We start from the raw sequence: 20,973 nt of genomic DNA on the forward strand, positions 1-20,973 counted from the left end.
TCACCAAAATCAGATTTTTTAAAATAAATTTAAAAATTTATGGCCAAACGCTAGCTTAATATGAACTCCAAAGATTTGGCTTTGATTATATTAATTGTTCCTTAACCAAAATTATATTGCGACACCTACATGGGAATCACCTCATGTTTCTTAGAGCTAAAGCTTGTCAAATCATTACAAGTCAGTAAGCTTCATTTATTTAAACATATAATTAATTTAAAAATAGACCTCCTTTATTTTATTAATAATTTTGACCGATCTATTAATATTAAGTTTAAATTCTAAACCTTCAAAATTTGTTGTTGGATGGATAAAATCCCTTATCCCGTAATCAAAGGAGAGCACTTTCATTTTAATGAGTCTTACACAATATGAATCCGGATTAATCAAGCTCCAATATCAATACCGAACAGGAAACCAAATAATTTTCCTTTTTTCAAATTCCAACATTAAGCTTCCCAATTTTTGTAAGAAATATATATTTGTTATAAATAGAGTTTTATTTAAGGTGAATGTCTATATTTTAGAGAGAATTTAGGGATTTTACTTGGTGGCTAAGTCACTCTTTTCCTATAAATAGAGGGGTCCTATTCCATTGTAATTCATCCCAAAATTCAATAAGAATTCCATCTCTTTCTTTCTCTGCAATATTGTTCTTCTTCTTTTATTGTTTCATTTCACGTTATCAGCACGAGACTCTACCGTCTCAAGAAACTCTTTGAGAAGATTAAGGTATAACTTTTTTCCTCTTTTAATTATGACTGATATTATGAAAAGAAAGTTCGTTGCCCTTGAAATTTCGGGCAAGAACTATATGACATGGGTGTTTGATGTTGAAATCCATTTAGATGCAATGGGTCTTGGAGACGCCATTAAAGATAAAAATAAAGCATCTACCCAAGACTGTGCTAAGGCCTTGATTTTCTTGCGCCATCACCTTGATAAAGGGTTGAAAATAGAATATCTCACAGTCAAAGATCCACTTGTTTTGTGGAATGGCTAAAAGGAAAGATATGACAACTTAAAGTTGGTCACTCTTCCACAAGCACGATATGATTGGGCTCATCTGAGGCTCCAAGACTTTAAGTCTGTTTCTGAATATAATTCTGCGATGTTCAGAATTACTTCTAAATTGAAACTCTGTGGAGATATTATCACTGACTATGATATGCTTGAAAAAATATTCACAATGTTTCATGCCTCCAATATGGTACTGCAACAGCAGTACAGAGAGAAAGGTTTCAAGAAGTACTCTGAGTTGATTTCTCTTCTCCCTGTGGCTGAACGAAATAATGACTTGTTCATGAGAAATCACGAAAATCGACCCACTGGGTCTACACTATTGCGTGAAGTGGATGAGGTGTATTCCAGTTATTCTAAGCGTAGAAAAGGTCGTGGCCTTGTTCGTAGTCGTGGTCGTGGCCAAGGAAGAAATTTTCCTGGTGTTAATCACCCCACAAAGAAAAATAACCACCAAAAGTGGAAAGGGAAAGATGAGAAGCCAAAGACAAATGGTTCAGAAACTGAATATTTTCGTTACGGTGGAAAAAGGCATTGGGCAAATATTTGCCGTATACCAAGACATTTGGTTGAGTTTTATCAAGTATCTCTAAAGAATAAATGTCCTGACCTTAATTTTGTCTATGATAATAAATTTGACATCACTCACTTGGATGTGACAGACTCTTTTAAGCACTCTGATGGAAAAATAAATCACTTGATCGGTGATGAATCTGTGGTTAAAGACGATTGGGTAGTTTGATTTTTATTTTTCAATATTCGTAGTAGCTAATAAACACATGTAATCACAGTTATTTACATAAGCAGTAGTTATTAGTATCAACTAGTATCATTTATCTTATGAAATAGTGTTAGTTCGTTTTGATTAAAGAAGTATTTAAAAACTTGATGACTTGACATCATACGAATGCATGTGTTTGATAGGTTTTTGAATTCAGTTCTCTTCGTTCTTTTTTCCCTCTTGTGATTAAAAATTAGATTCTGTTACAGTTCACACCGTAGCTTAATAGTTGTAGTCATTATCTTGTGCTCTATGAAATTCTACACCCTTTTAGTTATTACTTCGTAAGCACCATGATGCTTCTTTATACTGCATTAAATAAAAGAATTGCCAAGTATTTTAAGTAGTTTAGAATTCTATATTGCCACAAAATCATACCAAAAAAAAAACGTAACAAACTATTTGACAAAGAAAAGATAAAAAGGCATCTGTATAAACTTCATGTTCTAAAAGAACATATTATTTTCAAATTGTTCTGGCTCAGTACATGCATCAACACAATATTGCATTAATTATTTTTATCAAGAAGAATACTATGCCTATATAGTTGAGAATTGACTGACAGATTGATATGGAAATGCAAAAGGAACGTAGCTCGACGCATATACTTATAATTGCATTATTTTTAGTTATGTAATTATTTGTACCATAATCAGAGTTTGCTCGAAATTGTATTAAAAAGTCATTATTGAATCATTGGTTTAACTTTATTTCTTTCCCTTTTCTCTAAAATATTAATATTTATTCGTATATTTTTTTTTGTATGCCAAACCATTGGAAGCTAACATGGATATCCCATAAAGCAAATTTGGATCAAAGTTCAATTGTAAAAATATTTGTTTAATTGGTTCATGTACGACACATACTATATTCAACAAGAAAAAATATTTTTCTCATTTAAGTATGTGTAAGGCAGATGTTACTACAATTTCTGGTAGTAGTAATTTAATTGAAGGCTCTGGAAGAACTACTATAACTCTGCCTAAGGGAACAATGCTTATCATAGATAATGCAATGTTCTCCTCCGAGTCCAAGAGGAACTTGTTGAGCTTTAAAGATATCCGCCGAAATGGGTATCATATTGAGACAATAGATGTAATGACCCAACCAGTCATTTTAATTTTTAGAACCCCGTTCCCTAAAATAAAACTTTTCGTAGGTACTTGTAATGATTTATGACTTGCGGGGATGATTGGTTCGGGATTTGGAAGTGTTTGAGGTGAAACCGGAACACTTGGTTCCTTAAGTTGGCCTTAAAGTGCTAAGTTTGACTTCGGCCAACATTTTGAGAAAACGACCCCAGAATAAAATTTTGATAATTCCAACAGCTCCGTATGGTGATTTTGGACTTAAGAGCGTGATCGGAATTTTATTTGGAAGTCCGTAGTGAAATTAGGCTTGAAATGGCTAAAATAGGAATTTAAAGTTTGAAAGTTTGACCGGGGAGTTGACTTTTTGATACCGGAGTCGGAATCCAGTTCCGAAAATTTTTATAGCTCCATTATGTAATTTATGACTTGTGTGTAAGATTTGAGGTTAATCGGAATTGATTTGATAGGTTCCGACATCGAATGTAGAAGTTGAAAGTTCTAAGTTTTATTAAGCTTGAATTGGAGCATGATTCGTGATGTTAGCGGTGTTTGATGTGATTTGAGGTTTCAAATAAGTTTGTATGATATTTTAGGACTTGTTGGTATTTTGGGTTAAGGTCCCGAAGGCCTCGGGTGAGTTTCGGATGGTTAACGGATCAAAAGTAGGACTTAGCTGCTGCAAAAGCTGCTGCAATTTTTCTGCTGAAAATGCTGTCAAAATCGGGCTGCCTGTCAAAAATCGAACTGCCTGACAAAAATCGAACCCCTGTCAAGAATGAGCTCCCGAGATCGAGCTCCCGAGAACGAGCTCCCGAGATCGAGCTCCCGAGAACGAGCTCCCGAGATCGAGCTCCCAAGATCAAACTCCCAAGATCGAACTCCCAAGATCGAGCTCCCAAGATCGAACTCCCAAAATCGAGCTCCCAAGATCGAACTCCCAAGATCGAACTGGGCAGATCTGTAAGTTATAAAAACAGAGGCATTCAACCCATTTGCCATTTTTGACAAACTTGAGCTTGAACAGAGGCGACTTTTGACAGATTTTCAAGGAAAGACATTTGGGGTTAGTGATTCTAATTCGGATTTGATCAATATACACGAATATATCATTGTTTTCATAATTTAATTAGTGTTTTGAGATTGAAATTTGAAAAAGTTTAGAAATCTCATAGAAAAGAAATTTTGAGATTTCGGTATCGATTCAGAGTCGGATTTGAGTGAAACTGGTATGGTTGGACTCGTAATTGAATGGGTTGTCGGATTTTATAACTTTCGCAGGATTCCGAAATATGGGCCCCGCGGGCGAATTTTTAATTAATTTCGGATCTTTTCTTTAAAATGTAGTATTTTCTTATAGAATTGATTCCTATAATATTTAGTGATTGTATCGAATTATTTTGGCTAGATTCGAGCCAGACGGAGTTGGATAATCGTAAAAAAGGCCTTATAGTGGATTAAATTGGAGCAAGACGAGGTAATTCTCTTGTCTAATCTTGTGAGGGGGGAATTACCTCATAGGTGATTAAGATTAAATAATTGTTGCTAATTGTGGGGGCTACGTACGCACGAGGTGACGAGAGTCCGTGCGTAGCTACTATTAATGCTAAAGTCCGGGTAGTTTATGACTCAAAGCATGTATTACTTGTGTAAATTGTATTCTTTGATTAATTAATATTAATTGATATATATATATATATATATATATATATATATATATATATATATATATATATATATATATATATATATATATATGAATATATTGTGAATTGTTAGATAAAGATATTAAATGATGGAAATCTCATAGGCTTGATTTTCTATTTAAATCAATTAATTGTTAAAAGAAATTGTTCTCCTCCCAAATTTATCTTATAATAAACATATTGTCCTTCCGGAGGCACATAAGAAAATGTCTTCCTTTCTTGTGGAGCGGGCCGAACGCCTCGGCAGGATAGATGCATCTATGGATCGCGCTGCATGTCCCTCGGCAGTGTACACGACACTCTGGATTGGGCCGTACGTCCTTGGCAGAAATCGTGCTTAATAATAATAATAATTACACAATACTTGGACAGTTCATTACAGCTTGTAAAATTATTTGATAAATTGGAAATTTATTGAAATTAAATTGTAGCTTGTAAAGCTATTTGATAAAGTGGAATTTATTATTTGAATTGAAAAAATTTAATTATTATACTGAGAATTATTGAAATTGAAGGAATTTAATTACTTCTACTGGTTCAATAAATTATTGTTAATTATGTGAATCATCGTTGATATAAATATTTCTATTTTCATGATTATTTAATATTATTGACCCATAGTGAGTGTCATAGTCGGCCATCTCGTCTCTACCTCTTCGAGATTAGGCTTGATACTTACTGGGTACACGTTGTTTTCGTACTCATACTGCACTTGCTGCATATTTTATTGTGCAGGTACATATATGCATAGCGGCCTTGTGGGCGCAGAGGTGTTATAAAAATTATGGGGACATAGGTGAACTGCATTCTATATTACGATCCGCAGCTAACAGAATCTCCTTCAGAGTTATTATATTTTTCTGTCTAATTTGTATTCTAGACAGATGCTGTATTTTATTTTAATTCCCTAGTAAATACTCATGCACTTGTGACACCGGATTTTGGGAATGGTTGTGAATTGTTTAGAAATTTAGCTGCAAAAATATTTATCATTTACTCTATGAGTTTTTATCTCTACAATTTTATTAAAGAAATTTTTATTTCAAAAATACTAAAATGGGTAATTAAGTTAATTGATTATGGTTGGCTTGCCTGATAGTGGTGTCCGGCGCCATCACGACCTTTTGGATTTTGGGTCGTGACAATAGATGAGAATAATCTTGAATATCTCATCATTACCAAGAATATCTCTGGTGAGGAAATGGTTATTGAGAAATTCCTATCTTTATCTTGTGGCCTGTATTGGGCAAGAATTAGTGCAATTGAGGCACGTTCTATCGTAAACCAAAAGGTTACTGATTCCAATACTTTGGTACTTTGGCATGATCTATTAGGACACCCTGGATCAATTATGATGAGAGGAATTATAAAAAAACTCAAATGGGCATCCATTAAAGAATTTAAAGATTCTTTTAAATAATAAATTTTCTTGTACTTCTTGTTATCAAGGCAAGTTAATTATTAGACCATCACCAACAAAGGTTGGGATTGAGTCCCCTACGTTTTTGGAACGTATACAAGGGAACATTTGTGGACCTATTCACTCACCTAGTGAGTCGTTTAGATATTTTATGGTCTTAATAGATGCATCGTCTAGATGGTCTCATGTGTGCCTATTGTCATCTCGCAGCCTCGCGTTTGCAAAATTAATGGCACAAATAATTCGATTACGGGCGCAATTCTCCGATAATCCAATTAAGTCTATTAGACTTGATAATGTTGCTGAGTTTTCATCTCAAGCATTTAATGATTATTGCTTATCAATTGGGATAAAAATGGAACATCATGTAGCTCATGTTCACACTCAAAATGGCCTTGCAGAATCTTTGATTAAACGTGTGCAATTGATAGCAAGACCATTACTCATAAAAATGAGGTTACCCACTTCTGTTTGGGGTCATGCCATTTTGTATGCAACAATGCTAGTTCGTCTCAGACCGACAAATTATCATAAATATTCCCCGTTGCAATTAGTTTTGGGTCATGAACCTAATATATCTCATTTATGAATTTTTGGATGCGCAGTATATGTGCATGTAGCACCGCCATATCGCACTAAAATGGGTCCCCAAAGAAGGTTAGGAATATATGTTGGGTTTGAATCGCCCTCTATTATTCGCTACCTCGAAACATTAACATGAAATTTGTTCACTGCTCGATTTGCAGACTGCCGATTCGATGAGACATTTTTCCCAAAATTAGGGGAGAAATTGGTGAAACCAAACAGGAAATTTTGTAGAAAAATTCATCATTATCTCATCTTGATCCACGTGCCTCTATTTGTGAAAAAGAGGTACAAAAGATTATCCATTTGCAAAGAATAGCAAATCAAATGCCAGACGTATTTACGGATCTGAAAAGGATAATAAAATCATATATCCCTGCAGAAAATATTCCAATCTGTATTGATGTCCCTGTTGGACAATCTTCTAGTGTCATAGCTAATGAGTCAACAGCACGCCTAAAACGTGGCAGACCATTGGGTTCTAAGGATCGAAATCGTAGAAAAAGAAAAACAAATGATCAAGATGGCACTATGTAAGAGCTTCATGAAGAAATCCACGATTTAACCAATCCTGAGGTTCATGAGGAAATCAATGAGCCTGAGACTAAAGAAAATAAAGAACTATCAATAAATCCAATCGATGTTGAGACAAACTTGAATCGATTGGATATAGTGGTGGATTATATCTTTGCATATAATATTGCATCTAGCATTATGCAAGATAGTGAGGATCTTGAACTTCAATCTGTTGGAGAATGTCGACAAAGACGTGATTGGTCAAAATGGCAAGAAGCAATCCAATCATAGTTGAATTCACTTGCGAAACGTGAAGTTTTTGGGCCTGTAGTCCAAACACCTAATGGTGTTAAGCCTGTTGGCTATAAATGGGTCTTTGTGCGTAAGAGAAATGAGAAAAATGAGGTACAAAGATATAAGGCACGCCTTGTTGCATAAGGATTTTCACAAAGGCCTGGTGTGGATTATGAAGAGACATATTCACCCGTTATGGATTCAATAACATTTCGTTATCTCATTAGTTTTGCTATCCATGAAAAGCTTGATATGGATTTAATGGATGTGGTTACAGCCTATCTTTATAGCTAACTTGATAATGAGATATACATGAAAATTTCCGAGGGATTTAAAATGCATGACGCACATAATTCAAAGTCTCAGAAAATATTTCAATCAAATTGCAAAGATTTTTGTATGGTCTAAAGCAATCAGGACGAATGTGGTATAGTCATCTTAGTGAGTATTTATTAAAGGAATGTTATATAAATGATGCTATTTACCCATGTGTTTTTATAAAGAAAACAACATCGGAATTTGTTGTACTTACAGTATATGTCGATGACATAAACCTTATTGGAACTCCTACAGAACTCCAAAAGGCAATTGATTGTTTAAAGAAAGAATTCGAGATGAAAGATCTCGGAAAGACAAAATTATGTCTCGGTTTGCAAAGTGAACATATGGCAAACGAGATTTTTGTTCATCAATCTGCCTACACAGAAAAGGTATTGAAACAGTTTTAGATGGATGGAGCACATCCATTAAGTACTCTGATGGTTGTTTGATCACTTGATGTGAATAAGGATCCATTCCGACCTCAAGAAAAGAATGAAGATCTACTTGGTTTTGAAATACCATATCTTAGTGCAATTGGTGCACTAATGTATCTTGCTAATACTACAAGGCCTGACATAACTTTTTCAGTTAATGTCTTAGCAAGATATAGCTCTGCTCCTACAAGGAGACATTGGAATGGAATCAAACACATATTGCGGTATCTAAAAAGGACTACCGATATGGGATTATTTTATGGCAATCATTGCAATCCTGATCTTGTTGGTTATGCGATGCTGGGTATTTATCTGACCCACATAAGGCTCGATCTCAAACAGGCTATGTGTTTACATGTGGAGGCACTGCCATATCTTGGCGATCGACTAAGCAATCAATCGTGGCTACTTCATCCCATCACGTTGAGATAGTTGCTATTCATGAAGCAAGTCGAGAATGTATATGGTTGAGGTCTATAATACATCTTATTCGAGACAAATGTGGTTTGAAGTGTGACAAACTACCAACGATTTTGTATGAAAACAATGCAGCATGCATAACCCAATTGAAGAGAGGATTCATAAAAGGAGATATGACAAAGCACATTTCACCAAAGTTATTTTTCACAAATGATCTTCAAAAGATGGTGATATCAATGTGCAACAGATTCGTTCAAGTGATAATATGACTGATTTGTTCACACAATCTCTACCGACGTCAACCTTCAAGAAGCTAGTGTATAAGATCGGGATATGAAGGCTCAAGGATGTGAATTGATGCTCGCATAGGGGGGAATTAATACGCATTGTACTCTTTTTCCCTTACAAGGTTTTGTCCCACTGGGTTTTTCTTGCAAGGTTTTTAACGAGGCAACCAAAAGATGTATTTCTAAACATGTGTACTCTTTTTCCTTATCTAGAATTTTTTCCCACTGAGTTTTATTTTAGTTAAGGTTTTAACGAGGTACATTATCTGTTGAATATACATTCAAGGAGGAGTGTTATAAATAGAGTTTTATTTAAGGTGAATGTTTATATTTTAGAGAGAATTTAGGAATTTTACTTGGTGGTTAAGTCACTCTTTTTCTATAAATAAAGGAGTCTTATTCCATTATAATTCATCCCAAAATTCAATAAAAATTCCTCTCTCCAATATTGTTCTTCTTCTTTTATTGTTTCATTTCAATATTGAAATATAACATCTTCCGACAAAAATAAAATGTTTGACCCGTAGTTCAAGACTGAAGACCAACTCTTGAACTAATAGCTCGGAGCTGAACTGAACCAAGTTGGAAGAACTAAAAGATTGCGAAACTCAATCCAAACATAACTCCGAGACAAGTAAACCTCCAATACCAACTTCACACTATTTTCACAGATTTTAAATTCAGTTTATTTTTCAGTGAAATCAAGAAAAAATCTTGTCCTTTTTCATTCTCTGCAGATCCAGAGATTTATTCAGGGCTTAATTTTAGTGCCTCTTGTTTTTTTCTTCATCTTTCCCACCTTTCCCTTTAACCCCATTTACTTAAAAAAGTAAACTTTTTTTTTTTACTTTCTGAAGTTCATTTACTGTAAAACAAACAAGAACCCCCCAAAAAAGAAGAAGCATAAAGTCACTCACTTTTCAATTTTCAAGATTTTTATTAGCATCTGCATATCTCTACTGGGATTTGTAAAGATTCAATTTTTACAATTCTTGGGTGTCAAAAACTAAGTATTGGATCCACCCTGTGGGGAGAGGGAGTGGGGGTGGGGTAGTTTAGTGCAATCTGTAAAGATTCAACTTTTACAATTCTTGGGTGTCAAAAACTAAGTATTGGATCCACCTTGTGGGGAGAGTGGGTGGGGTTGTGGGGGTGGGGTGGGGGTAGTTTAGTGCAGTTTGAAGTTAAGTAGGGAAATGAAGAAGTATTTATTATCAAGAAAAGTGGGAAGGAAGAAATGGGCTGGGTTTCTGCTTATTATTGCTCTTGGAATAATCTTGTTCACTAGATACAGCAGCGTGGGAAAATCATACAGCAGTAGTGTAGGAGAATCTCCAAAAAAGCAATCAGCATTTGAGTTTTTCAATAATAATAATAATGAAGGCTCAAATGATGTTGCAGATGAAAATGTCAAATTGCCTGAATCAAAATCAGTAGTAGAGCTAGTTACTTTTAAGGAAAAAACGCGTCTTATTAACGTCGAAGGGCTTAATGAACTATACAGCTTGAATTATAATTTTTCAAAGGAAGAGTCTAAGGCATTGCTAGTATGGAATAAGATGAGATTGTTGTTATCTAGATCAGATGGTTTGAATTTAACCGCTCAAGGAGTTAAGGAGGCTGCTATAGCATGGAACGATTTGTTGGTGTTTATTGAGAAAAGTAAGGCTACTAAATCTCTAGATGAGAAGGAAAATGAGGATTGCCCTTATTCTGTGACTGCATTTAATGCAACGACGTCGAGGGATGGGAGCAATCTTAGGATCCCTTGTGGCTTAGTTGAGGATTCATCTATTACTGTTATAGGTATACCCGATGCAAAACAAGAAAGTTTTCAAATTGAGCTTGCGGGCACGAAACTTCCCGAGGAACTAAAGCCTCCTATAGTTTTGAACTATAATGTAATTTTGCCCGGGGAGAACTTGACGAAGGAACCACTTATCACTCAGAATACGTGGACTGATGAATCAGGATGGAGTAAGGTGGAAAAATGCCCTGATCATGGCTCTACTGACCTGATAAAAGGTAAATCGTACAAAAGAATTTGCTTGCATCTTTTCATCTTCTATTTGTGTTCATTCAGAGAAGAAACTGTTATATGTGATCTTGGATATCTTTATTAGAGATGGTCTTCTGCCTTGGATGTTATCTTACTTGCTAGCAAGGGATTCATGCTACTTTTGTGGCTCTTTATAGTTTATAGGCTGCATTGAGTGGATTGCAACCCTTCTCTAAATATTATCTGATGTTGCAAGCACTTCAAATTATGAAGTGACCATCTCAGCATTTGTGTGAAAGGGAATTGTTGCAATCATGCTCTTTGATAAGTGATATCACCGATTGCACATTTATAGAAAGTTATATGGAGTTGTAATGCCATTAGTCAGTAGATGAACTGCCCCCTTTTTCTGTTTAATCTTGACTTCATATTTGATAGCATGTGCCTTGGCCAAGGTAATTTCTTCTATCGTACTGTATCTTGTGAAATGTCTTAATTCTCTGTTCTTACCAGAAGCAAGGTCTATTATTAATGTTGTTAATAAATGAAGCTTAATTAGCTATTTAGTAGTAGGTAAGAATTAGTTAGCACCTTATTGTTGCCATTTCTCCTTATAACCTAGTAATCTGACATATTGTTCCTACATATATCAGTCGATGGACTAGTCAAGTGCAATGCCAAAATTTTCCGAAATAATGTAGAGGAAATTGCAAATGCGACCAGTCCTAGCAGTCCAATCTCTGCGGATGTGTCAAATGCTAGTGCCTATGGTACATCCAATTACCCTTTTCTTGAAGGTAATCCATTTACTGCAACACTATGGGCCGGTATAGAGGGGTTTCATATGACAGTCAACGGGAGACACGAGACTTCTTTTGCATATAGGGAGGTAAGTGTTGGTTGATTCAACGATATCACTGAGCTTTATTATCTTTTGGAACTGTCGCCTGAATTTAATGGATAACTCCTTTTATAGTGCTGTTTTCACAAATGCAGAAATTGGAACCTTGGTTGGTTAGTGGAGTCAATGTGATAGGTGGTTTGGACATCATATCGATCTTAGCCAAAGGATTACCTGTTTCCAATGATTTGGACTTGGGTTTTGATGTTGAGGACCTCAAAGCTCCACCAACTCCTAAAAAGAGGCTCGTCATGTTAATTGGGGTTTTCTCTACTGGAAACAATTTTGAGAGACGTATGGCACTGAGAAGAACATGGATGCAATATGAAGCTGTGCGGTCAGGAGAAGTAGCTGTCCGATTTTTTATTGGTCTTGTAAGTGAAGGCATTCCATTGGAAGTAGTTATTATAGTACCTAACTTTCATATTCTAGCATCTATTTCAAGTACTAAATGTAGTATAATAAGGTTGCTACAGCCCTCCTTTTAGCATTTACTACCTAGAGTTTAACTTTTTTCTTGGCTTCGGTCGTATTTTTATCTTGTTGTTCCTACTTGTTGCCTCTTTGCCCTTCCAGGGTAGGGGTAAGGCTTTGCATATCTTACTCTCCCCAGACCCCACTTGCGGGAAAGCACTGGGTTTTTGGTTGTTGTTGTTGTTGTTGGTTCTCCTGATCGGTTAGATTTATGAGATCTTGAATCAATTTACTGCATCGATTGCTGTAGTAATAACATGTTGCGTTTACTACTCTTTGTTCCTGATATTGGCTGATTAGGGGACATTATTAGGAGTCTAAATCAAGCGCTTTATTCTTGTTTAGCCTTTGTTCCTCAATTACGTTGTCTGACATTTTTCATTGCTCTATTTGGAATTGATTATTATGTACGTACTTTTGAAAACAAATGCAGGACAAAAATAGGCAGGTCAACTTTGAGCTATGGAAGGAAGCACAAGCCTATGGAGATGTCCAACTATTGCCCTTTGTTGATTACTACAGCCTGCTCACTTTGAAGACTATCGCAATTTGCATTATGGGAGTACGTACTTTCAACTATATATGAATAAAAGATTGAATTTATTTGTTTATCAATTATCAGAAAGAAACTTTAGCCTTCTCTTATTTATAATTGCTAAAGGGTAGTCTTAAATAAATTCCAAGAAAAGCTTTATAATGTCTTAATACACTATTCATTTTGGAGAAATCCTATAATTGCTATTTCAAAAAAAGCTTTATAATTGCTAAAGGGGTAGCCTTTTCTTACTGCATAGACATAGTGATCGGAAAGATTTGTCGAATAGTATCTGGCTAAAGCATTACTATTCTTAAAATTGCAGGTTAAAATACTACCTGCCAAATATGTTATGAAGACGGACGACGATGCTTTTGTGAGGATTGATCAAGTTCTATCAAGCGTCAAAGGAAAGGATCCTAATGGCCTATTATATGGTGGAATATCTTTCGAGTCAGCACCCCATAGGGATAAAGATAACAAGTGGTATATCAGTGTCGAGGTATCTATTTCTAAACTTGTGTCTTCGTATGGCATTTGGAATCTTCCTTAATCACAATTGTCTTCTGCAGGAATATCCGCCTTCTTCCTATCCCCCTTGGGCGCATGGACCAGGTTATATTATTTCTCGAGATATAGCTAAGTTCATCGTTCAGGGCCATCAAGAAAGGGAACTAATGGTAATACTCATTTGATATTGTTATGAAAAAAGTTTCTCTTTCTTTTTGACCTCATCTTTCTGTCTTTTTACCATGAATTACTACAAAGGTGTAGTTAGTTCCAAAACATGACTCCTCTAGAAAGATGAACAATTGTAGCATTTATTCTGATCTTATAACACTTGAGAGAAGATGGTACCAATAATCAACTTAGTTACGTGAAGTAATCGTCGTCTGACCAATCCGCTCGGACACGAGACCGCCCGTGCCCACCCATTTTGTCTCGCTAAATGGAATGGCTCTCTTAGTTACGCTGCGGCCTGATTTGAGTCCCCACGTCCGTTTTTCTCCACCCGCAACCCAATAAGTTGGCAAAACCAAGACAAGATTAGGGTCGTCCCTTTCATTCTCTGCTGACCTGGCCAGGCTGGCTTCTTTCGGAGCCCGTTATGCCTGATGATACAGAGAAGTGTACCCTTACAGGAAAGTAAAAGAAGCAAGAAAATGAGGAAGAATAAATCAAAAGGCATATATGTATCTGGTAGGTACTCGATGGAATAGTCGAGGTGTATGTAAGTTGGCCTGGACACTACTATTATCAAAAAAGGAAAAAATAATTGTATCATTAATAGAAAAGAGCACATGAGACAAATTTCAAAAATTAAAATTCTGTTCAAAATGCTAATTTTTATTTTTTTTATATTTTTTTTTGTGTATAACGTCGTTTTCTTGTGTATATCGTGTTGTTGCCAGCTTTTTAAACTCGAGGATGTTGCTGTGGGCATATGGGTTGAGGAATTCAGGAGGAAGGGTAACAAAGTACAGTACGTCGACGATGATAGATTTCATAATGCTGGTTGTGACTCAGACTATATTCTTGCACACTATCAGACTCCAAGAATGGTACTATGCCTGTGGGAGAAGCTGCAGAAAGAGCACGAACCGAACTGCTGCGAGTGATCTTAATGCAATCCTTTTCTTGTTTGTTAGGTTCCAGGCTCGAACTCTTGACCTAGTGGCACGAAGATGACTCTCTCCACCACTACGAACAAGAACGGCCGGTAGATCTTAGTGCAATCCTAAGAGTTGCAAATTGACTAGTGAGTGAAAAGATTTTGCAGATTCAATGGTTGCAAATATGATTCTGTTTGTTAATTTTTGATGAAAAGGTCAAACTGCAAATGTATATTGTTTCATTGGCACTATATTGTTGTTGATATTAACGAGTCATGCAAATCTATCATCATTTGATGTTTATGAGTTCCTACAACTTCAAGTTAATATACAATAATAATTGAGTTCATAGTTAAATATTTGTAAATATTTAGTGAATTTCTTAATACATATACGAGGTTTGAGCAAAAGCTACTGGTTTCACTTGAACCTATAGCGTACATGCTAGCTCCGCCTTGATAATGAATTTTAAATATTAAAATGTGTCAATTTTTTTGGACCGGAACAATAAGAAAAATGTGCCATATAAAAATAAAATATAGAGATTATGCACATGAAGATTTTAAATGCATCATTTTATTGTTATTTCAAGATAAGACTGTCTCTTGGTATCAATCAAAATTACTTTTAAACAGAAGAAACACAAGTTTTCGAAAACACTTATTTAATTTGTTGCGAATGTATAGTTTAAAAAATGGAATCTTGCTCCATTTGCTTTTTTTTTTTTTTTTTTTTTTTTTTTTGCCATAAACACAAAACAAACAGCTTTTGAATCATACAATTGAGTTTGGTTTTAGAAAATCAAATCAAAATGTTTTCCGAAAACTAAAAGCAATCGAAAGATGGTTTTTTACAAAAAATCTAGAAAATATTCCTCAAAAACATTTTCTCAAAGACTATTCCAAACATATTTTCCAAAAGCTTTTTAATAGTTTAGTCAAAAACTAAATTGAAAACAAATTCAAACACCAAGAAAAAACCAAGACAAGTTATTCCTGTAAAGTAAGGAATAAAGCTACCTTTTTATATTTTCATCATTCTTTTCTAGCCTCTTCGTGTCATTAATTAATTAATCCAAGCAATTTGTTTTCCTTTAATAACAACGTTTACTGATGGAGTACGTGTTCTGAATTCTGATATTCCGAAACATGTTTTACATACTTATTAATTAATTAATTAAAATAATTTCACTTTTTTACGTCTTTATCTACCAATCTTCCTTCCGTTGTCATGTTGCTATTGCATAAACATAATATTGAGCACACGATTCATCCCATTTAAAATTTACATATGCAAAGAACGCAATATAAATTATTCATGTGCTTTTCTTTAAATTATAAAATCTTTTACTTGTATGTTTTTTAAGTACAAATAGCATGGCTAGCCAGTTTTTGGACTGGTAATTGAAAAATAGACAACATTTGTAAAGTCATTGAAAGATAGCCACTATTTTATGGTGAGATAAAATCTGGACAAACATATCATAGCTGAAACACGGAAAGTTCCAGCATAATATGCTGGATTATGGAGCTCATGCGTATAAACTTCCGACATATTATGTTAGAATTCCAGCAGATTATGTTGAAATCTCATATGTAAAAAATTCGATCTCGAGTATATTATGGTGAAATTATTCCGTATTTTTAAGAGTGTTTTTATTTAGAATTCATTTTTACATAAAAAAATACCTAAATATCGATTACTTTTGAAACTGTGACTAATTTTCAATTAACAATTGTAAATCAGACATCTATCTGATTTCACTCCCTTTTTAAAGCTCATAAGCCTCTTATGAAAAGAAGAATTGTGTTAGAAGCTTCCTCTACTAAAGGAATCCTTCAACAATATATATATATATATATATATATATATATATATATATATATATATATATATATATAAAAATTACTTGATCTATAACTTATACCCTATTATACGGCATAATTTTCTAAAGAAAGGGTTTCAATTGAATGGAGCCGTAGCTGCACCTTCGACAGTTGCTTCTAATTATCATTTTCTCTCTATTTTTCTTTCTAAAATTTTAATTTAATGAGTCTTAATGTATTAACTAAAAAATGGATAATACAGTATTATTTATTCAAGTCAGCGTAGACTAACGAATAAAAGTATTTATTAGCGTGACTAGTGACGTTCTAAATTGGATATAAGAAGGTTGACATTTTTATAGAACTTTCGTGAATAGAAAGGATGCTTCTGGCCCTAGCCATTGTTTGAACAAATGAAAATCTGTATTTTTAAGTGATTATTCTATAGTTTAACATATAGTTTTGCCTTAACCTACCTCTAATTATGATTATTAAAAATTGGAGGAAATTGATAAAGACAGTGTTGGCGATTAATACTCGTAAAAATTAATAGGATTTGAGGAATTTTAATGTGTGATAACAAGCTGGTTCGCCCTCGAAAAATAAGTAGAGAACATATTATTAAAATTTTAAAGTAACAATATAAAATAATTTTTTTTTTTCGCAAGTGTTCGTAATACCATTTTTGATTTGTAATTTTTCTAAAATTTCCTCCTAAAAAATCAGTCAACGTTTTTTGCATAATAGGAAACCAAGTAAATGACGTAATTAGCAAAGGTGATGTGACACGTCCTTTGCTTCTAAGAAAGAGGTCATTATTTCGAGTTTCTTTTTCTTTTCTCCAACCAACAAATTATCGAAAAGGCCACAATTCTCACGAGTTCAAATATGCCTAGAGGAATTTTCTAGTTCTATAACATTACTCAATGCATTTTAATTTATGTAATACTCTTTTTATTTTGAAACATATGAAAACATTTACTCGATTAGTGAGTTATTACGTACTTTTTCGAGGGTGGCTGCTTCTAGCCGAACTTCTTGACTGTCTCTGCATCCCTACATCCTTTATCACTGATCATTTAGGGGCCAAATCGAGACAAACTCTAAATACATCCCTTATCACTTTCTTTTTCAAGCGGGCTGCTAGAACAGTACCAAATCGAGACAAACTCTAAATACTAAAAATGACCTCATACTAATCGGGGGGTCAAAGTTGGCTAGTGAGACAATAGGGGATAAGCTTCATCGTCGAGAGCGAAATAGCCCGGATCACTAGATAAGGCCCATCATAATTTTGACATAATATATAAGTCAAATTTAGTATCTTAAACTATTTAGAGTTCCACATCGGTTGTGGATGGAATCTTTGGTCTTCTTATATAATATTCAGCAATTCTATTAACTTTTGGGTTGTGTTAAATGTAAGATCTTTCCTTTAAATGATAGTAGAGTTAGACCCATCATAGTTTTTGATTTAACCCGATATTGAACCCTCAATATTATATTGTTCGCGAATCACGCTTCAAATGCGAGAAGTGTTAGAGTATCTATCAGTTTTGAATAGGATATTTGGTCCTCTTATATGATTTTAAACAATCATTGAGTTAACTTTTTAAATTGAGGGTCTATTTCTTACATAACCAAATACTATGATATAAAATGAAATAAAGTGGTAATTATGAAAAAAATTGATGGTGATGAATTATAGTATATACCAAATACAAAACTGAAACCGGTAATTTTTTTTTTTAATTAAATATACATTAGGCCGTTTGGTTTGAAGACAAGGTATGTGTGAATAGTTATATTGGGATTAATTATATTGGGTATACTGATATTATTTTTATTGATCGTTTGGTACATTATATTAATCTTGGTATCGTCAATTTTACTGCTTTAACATGGGATAACTTATCCTGAAATTTTTATCCATCGTCTGAAAAATATAAATTATTCTGTTAGTATTTTTAATCCTGAAATAATTTATACTAAAATTAATTATCAAATAAGGGATTAAACAGAACTAAATTTTTATCCCATATCCATTGTACATACCACCCCTAAGAGTTTGACTTTCCTGTACATAAACCAAATCCAAAAAGGAAAATAATTACGTAGGAGAATTTTTTCCTTTTTATATAAGGTGGAGAATTGGCTATTTTTGCTTTTGCGTTACGCGTTCCTACCCACACGACTATTTAATCCGAGTAAGCTCAACTTTCTTAAGCCGCCTCTTTAATCCTCTATAAATTCTCAAAAATCACCTGCTTTTCTCAAAATTTCAAGGATTATATTAAACCCTAATAATCTCTTAAACCAAACAACGTTCGATAAACAAGATTTCTGTTTAACAAATTTTTGTTGATTTTAGTTTTGATGATTGTGAAGAAGAGTTCAACGACGATGAATACGATGGTAGTTGTTGATGCCGAGATTTTGAGCGTTTCTGTTGATTCGGTTTCCATTGATATTTCTCGTTCTGATTCGGTACGTCTCCGATTTCCTCTCTTCTCTTCCTATATTATTTCTCGTTTTGTCTATTTTTTTTTAATAACGGTGGTGTTTGAGCTAGTTTTTGACTAATTATTAGGTATCTGCTACCGCCGGCCAGGGGCGGAGCTAGGTGGGCGGAAGGGGTTCAGGCGATCCCCCTTCCGCCGCTATTATACTGTGTATATAAGTTCAATTTTTTTTTTTCATGTATAGATATTCTATATTGAATCCCCTTAGCTTCTTTGTATGTTCACCTTTTATCCTGCTTTCGCCACCAACATGTAATAAATAATTTTTGCCTTAGCATGATCATTAGTGACCTTGTTTTTTAATAACGAGCGTGATCATTAGTTATTGATAGGTTAGAAGTATAGATATTCTTGGAGCTGCATAGAGGTTCTGATGTAAGTATTATTTAGGGTTCGAGGTAAAAAAGTTAATCTGATGTTTATTATTGCTATGAAAACGGGAGGAAAAGAAAGAAGTTTAATTTTTCTTTTTGGATTGTTTTTAATTCTGAAATTGTGTAACTATGATGAATACTTTGAGAAGTCTCATATAGCTGACTGGGACTAGCTTGGAATTGAGGTGTAGTTGATTGATTTATTTATTACCTAAAGAAATTGAATTAAACTGAATTTTTATTTAAGTTGACAGTCATTCTAAAAGTTGTGTAACTATGATGAATTCTTTGAGAGATCTCATATACCTGATTGGAACTTGTTTGGAATTAAGGTGTAGTTGGTTGATTTTTCTATTCACTGAAGGAATTGGATTAGCTTGCTTAAATTTTATTAGGTCTCACCAGATAATTAACCCTTTTTTTTTTTTTGGGTGTACTTTCTGAATGGGAATTTCGTTGAAGATTATGGTTTTCAGTTATTTGGCTGTATGATCTCATTTCTTATGTGGCTATGCTCGAATGAGTTTTTAATTTTTGTTGTGCTTGTTGACATTTGTTACTTCTATATGTGGTTAGTGTGATTAAAATGCAATGTTTTGACCTTTTATATTTTGCAATTTTCAGGGTGTGAGATGCTCAACTAGTACTCCAACAACTATAATCGATTCAGCTAGAAGCAAATTTATCCCTGCTGTTCGTTCGGGTAGCTACACTGATATTGGACCTCGTAGATCCAACGAAGATGAACATATTCGTGTTGATGATCTTTCAGCTCAGTTGGGTTCTCTATACAATTGGCCTCTTCCCGGCGCATTTTATGCTGTTTTCGATGGTCACGGAGGTGCTGATGCAGCAGCTTACGTCAGGACTAACGCAATGAGATTTTTCTTTGAAGATGCTGATTTGCCGCAAGCATCTGTTGTTGATCAAGAATTCATGGAAGAATTGGAGAGTTCTCACTGTAGAGCGTTCTTAAAAGCTGATCGTGCCTTGGCTGATGAATGTAGAGTTAATGCCGCTTGTGGAACAACAGCAATAACGGCCCTGGTTTTGGGAAGACATCTGGTTGTTGCTAATGCCGGTGATTGTCGTGCTGTCCTTTGTAGGAAAGGTGTTGCAGTTCAGTTGTCTCAAGATCACAGGCCTACTTCTCTGGTGGAGCGACAAAGAGTTGAGAACTTAGGCGGTATTATTGAATATGGCTTCCTAAATGGTGATCTTGCAGTTACTCGTGCTCTTGGAGATTGGTATATGAAGCTTCCGTTTGGATCTGCATCTCCTCTTACAGCAGAACCCGAAGTTAAGCAAATGTTGTTGACTGAAGATGACGAGTTCATGATAATTGGTTGCGATGGTATCTGGGATGTGATGTCCAACCAAGAAGCAGTGAATGTTGTCCGCCGTGAGCTTAGGCTACATAATGACCCACAAGAGTCTGCTAAAGAACTTGTGAATCACGCTTTATGTAGGGACGTAGACGACAACCTCACTGCAATTGTTGTGTGCTTTGCTTCTCCTGATCACCGGGATTCAGTTCCATCCCAAAGGCCAAGATTCAGGTGTTGTAGTTTGTCCGAAGAGGCGAGGAAGAAGCTGCAGAGTTTGTTAGGAAGCAATTGAGTGAGAACTACCATTGTTTGACCATAATAATATTTTTTACTACAATGTGTTAAAACGGATTATTGTTTAATTCTGATTTTGTGAACAATAACTTTAATCTGTTTGAGGCTGCTTCAGGGAAGTGAGAAAAAGCATCCAGCAGTTTTGTAAGGCTAGTGCATTCTAGTAGTATATGTGCTGCCAATTCTTTTTAATGAAAGGATAACTCACGGTGTGATATTTGAGTTATTTCTGAAA

The 20,973-nt window shown here is 34.7% G+C and overlaps 3 protein-coding genes across 3 annotated transcripts; all 3 read left to right on the forward strand.

Annotated features, from left to right (window-relative positions):
• Nucleotides 1–1,207: 1,207 nt before the first annotated feature.
• On the forward strand, nt 1,208–1,762 carry LOC142167960 (uncharacterized). The gene has a single exon (XM_075228600.1). The coding sequence runs from the start codon at nt 1,208–1,210 to the stop codon at nt 1,760–1,762; it is 555 nt and encodes a 184-aa protein (XP_075084701.1).
• A 7,694-nt stretch (nt 1,763–9,456) lies between these two features.
• On the forward strand, nt 9,457–14,697 carry LOC107824874 (hydroxyproline O-galactosyltransferase GALT3-like). The gene is made up of 7 exons (XM_016651682.2): nt 9,457–10,897; nt 11,525–11,760; nt 11,868–12,146; nt 12,680–12,808; nt 13,107–13,283; nt 13,354–13,461; nt 14,194–14,697. Exons 1-7 carry the CDS (start codon nt 10,069–10,071, stop codon nt 14,398–14,400), a joined length of 1,965 nt encoding a protein of 654 aa, XP_016507168.1. The 5' UTR covers nt 9,457–10,068; the 3' UTR covers nt 14,401–14,697.
• A 3,692-nt stretch (nt 14,698–18,389) lies between these two features.
• Nucleotides 18,390–20,973, forward strand: LOC107803151 (putative protein phosphatase 2C 49). Its single transcript, XM_075227705.1, has 2 exons — nt 18,390–18,707; nt 19,741–20,973. The coding sequence occupies exons 1-2, from the start codon at nt 18,597–18,599 to the stop codon at nt 20,734–20,736; spliced, it is 1,107 nt and encodes a 368-aa protein (XP_075083806.1). The 5' UTR covers nt 18,390–18,596; the 3' UTR covers nt 20,737–20,973.

Source organism: Nicotiana tabacum, chromosome 13 (genome assembly GCF_000715075.1).
Source record: "Nicotiana tabacum cultivar K326 chromosome 13, ASM71507v2, whole genome shotgun sequence".
NCBI classification, from domain to species: Eukaryota; Viridiplantae; Streptophyta; class Magnoliopsida; order Solanales; family Solanaceae; genus Nicotiana; species Nicotiana tabacum.